We start from the raw sequence: 2,527 nt of genomic DNA on the forward strand, positions 1-2,527 counted from the left end.
GCTAAGAGGGCAGGAAATCACTTTCAATAGCTTGATTGGCTTCCTAGAACTAATCCGAGTACTAACCGAAGACCAAAGAAAATGAAACATGGCATAACATCCCAGAACAGAACATAAGTAGAAATAAAGTATTCATCCAGTATTCCAGTGAATTAGGCTGAATATGAAACAGACATACAACAACTCTAAACATGTCGTGTTTGTGTCGCATCCAAAATCGAACAAGCCAAACCTATATTCGAAAATATAATTAGAAAAAGTTCAAAGCTATCATGTGATCATTTTTAGACATGTCGTATTCCTATTGCATGCAATACCATACAAGGCCAAACAATGAATCCAAGTGAAATTAGATGCTTACAAAGAGTGATACGTGATTTATTTTTATAAATGTTATGGACATGACACAAGATACCCATGATCTAAATGAAATTCATGCTCACATTTTTAGTCAGCAATATTATTAGTCTGTCGAGAATCTATAACCAATATGATTAGTCTGTCGAGAAATCTATAACGTACCACAAAATTTGGGTGCTTAAATAAAGAAACAATAAAACACAAGATGAAGATAATATGCAACAAAATTTGGATACGAAAATAACCAAACAATTAAAAAAAGATGAAGATAATATGTAACAATACATTTAATTGCCAAAAACATATACAATGATATGATAATACTCCGAGAAAATTAGACAGAGAATCCAGAAAGTTAAAAATACAAATCATAGACAGATTGATCAAACCAAATGCTACTCATTCTTCGGCAGTCTGAGAAATCCTTCTTAGTCTGTACAAAAAGAGTTGCCATTTTTATCTTGGGGGAAGAACCACAAAACAGAGACTCGGATCTCTCTTCCCAACACAGTGAGCATTTACAGTGAAAAATGTCCAAAATCAACATAATATTTACAGAGTCAGAAGAATCATAGGCCACCGATTTCTTAAACCCCAAAAAGATATATATACTTAAAGACGGAAATGACTCGGTGAGTCAATTCACTTAACCAACTCTGACACCCAACCAAAATCAGGACCAGACACGGCCGAGTCAACTCGTCGGAGCGAGTTCTCCTTACTGAGCTTAGCATACATCTGGGCTCGTAAGCCCCTCCCAGACTCCACCCTCTCCATCGCTGGCTCTTCCTCACACTTCGTTTCCCACAGGTCGAATGGACCGAGTCCAGAACGAGTCACGCTCCGAGTCGGAGTCGAAGGCGTGCTACAGAACCCGGGTCGGACAATCGACGCACGGGGCGACCCGAACCCAGATGGCGAAACTGACCCCACTTGATTCCCCCAACCACCACAACCGCCCATTTTCATCTTCCGCATAGAAGCAACGAGTTCGCTCACCGATTTTCCCGATCCAAACCCACCGAGTCCGCCTTCAGTCGGCGACAAGGGCGGCGATTCAGACTGGGGAGAAACCGGTGGCGACACCAGAATCGAAGTGGGCGATGAAACAAACTTCGACCCACTTTCCCTTCCACTCTGTTGAGTCAAGACTCGGAGTTGTTGCGGCGAGTGGGCGAAGAAACAGACTTTCCGACCACAACTCGGTCCGTCCTTACAGGGCTGAGTCCGATACCGATTCGGATGCAACCAACACTCGAAAACCCCATGTGCGAACTCGCACGAGTCCCCTTTCTTACAATTCCCTTTGCGAAACTCAGGACACGCCGTACCGGAATAGTGATACTTCAGTGGGTCCCTCCGACGAGCCTTCTCACCAGGATGCGCGTACGGACACTCCGTCCAATCATGCGACCTCGCACGTGCGCACCTCCGAACCTTAAACTCGTACATCCGAAAATGGTCGCACGAGAACGCGTCCTGTACGACGTCCGAAAACGAGTACGACTCGTCGTTCTCGTTCGACGGCAAGTAACGGTGGAGGGCAGCGAAGGAGTCAAGCAAAAGAGAGTGGTCTCCGTTACCGGCATTGGCGTTATAGTTGACGGAGAAGTTTGCTAATGGGGACGAAATCTGAGACGCTTGATCATCGAATGGGTCCCACGGAGGCACTTGGACCGTCGGATTTGGATTTCCAATCATCATCGTGAACTTGGGTTTGAATAGGACTTACAGGTTTTTTGGATAGTCAGTGAGGTTATGGTGTCTCTCTGAAATATAAACTGCTCTGGGAGAGAGAAACAGACTCCTTTACCTTGGTATGGTTAATATTAACCACGGTTAGGTTGAAATATCTCGTCCTTTTAGGAGTTTATTTATAGAGTGAGACGCCTCAGTTTTCTTACCATGTGTCCTCTTCTTTGGTACCATTGACTAAAGATCACGATCCTCTCTCTATTTTTGTTTTGGAATTTATGGTGATTTTTACATTTTTAATTATTCCTTTGCCTTAATTTGTTTGTTCTGTTTGAAAAGCTAAACTTTTTAAAAGAATATTATTTGTTGTCTTATCTACCTTATAAAAATTTATATAATTATTATATATTACCTTATTTTTTATGTTATTTTTTTAGAAGATTACCTTATTGTTTAAGAAAAAACAATAATG

The 2,527-nt window shown here is 41.9% G+C and overlaps 1 protein-coding gene across 1 annotated transcript; it reads right to left on the minus strand.

The window, feature by feature from the left end:
- Positions 1-623: 623 nt before the first annotated feature.
- Positions 624-2,198, minus strand: LOC115972804 (zinc finger CCCH domain-containing protein 23-like). Its single transcript, XM_031093055.1, has one exon. The coding sequence runs from the start codon at positions 2,062-2,064 to the stop codon at positions 1,003-1,005; it is 1,062 nt and encodes a 353-aa protein (XP_030948915.1). The 5' UTR covers positions 2,065-2,198; the 3' UTR covers positions 624-1,002.
- Positions 2,199-2,527: the final 329 nt, after the last annotated feature.

This window comes from Quercus lobata, chromosome 2 (assembly GCF_001633185.2).
Source record: "Quercus lobata isolate SW786 chromosome 2, ValleyOak3.0 Primary Assembly, whole genome shotgun sequence".
In the NCBI taxonomy this organism is placed as follows: Eukaryota; Viridiplantae; Streptophyta; class Magnoliopsida; order Fagales; family Fagaceae; genus Quercus; species Quercus lobata.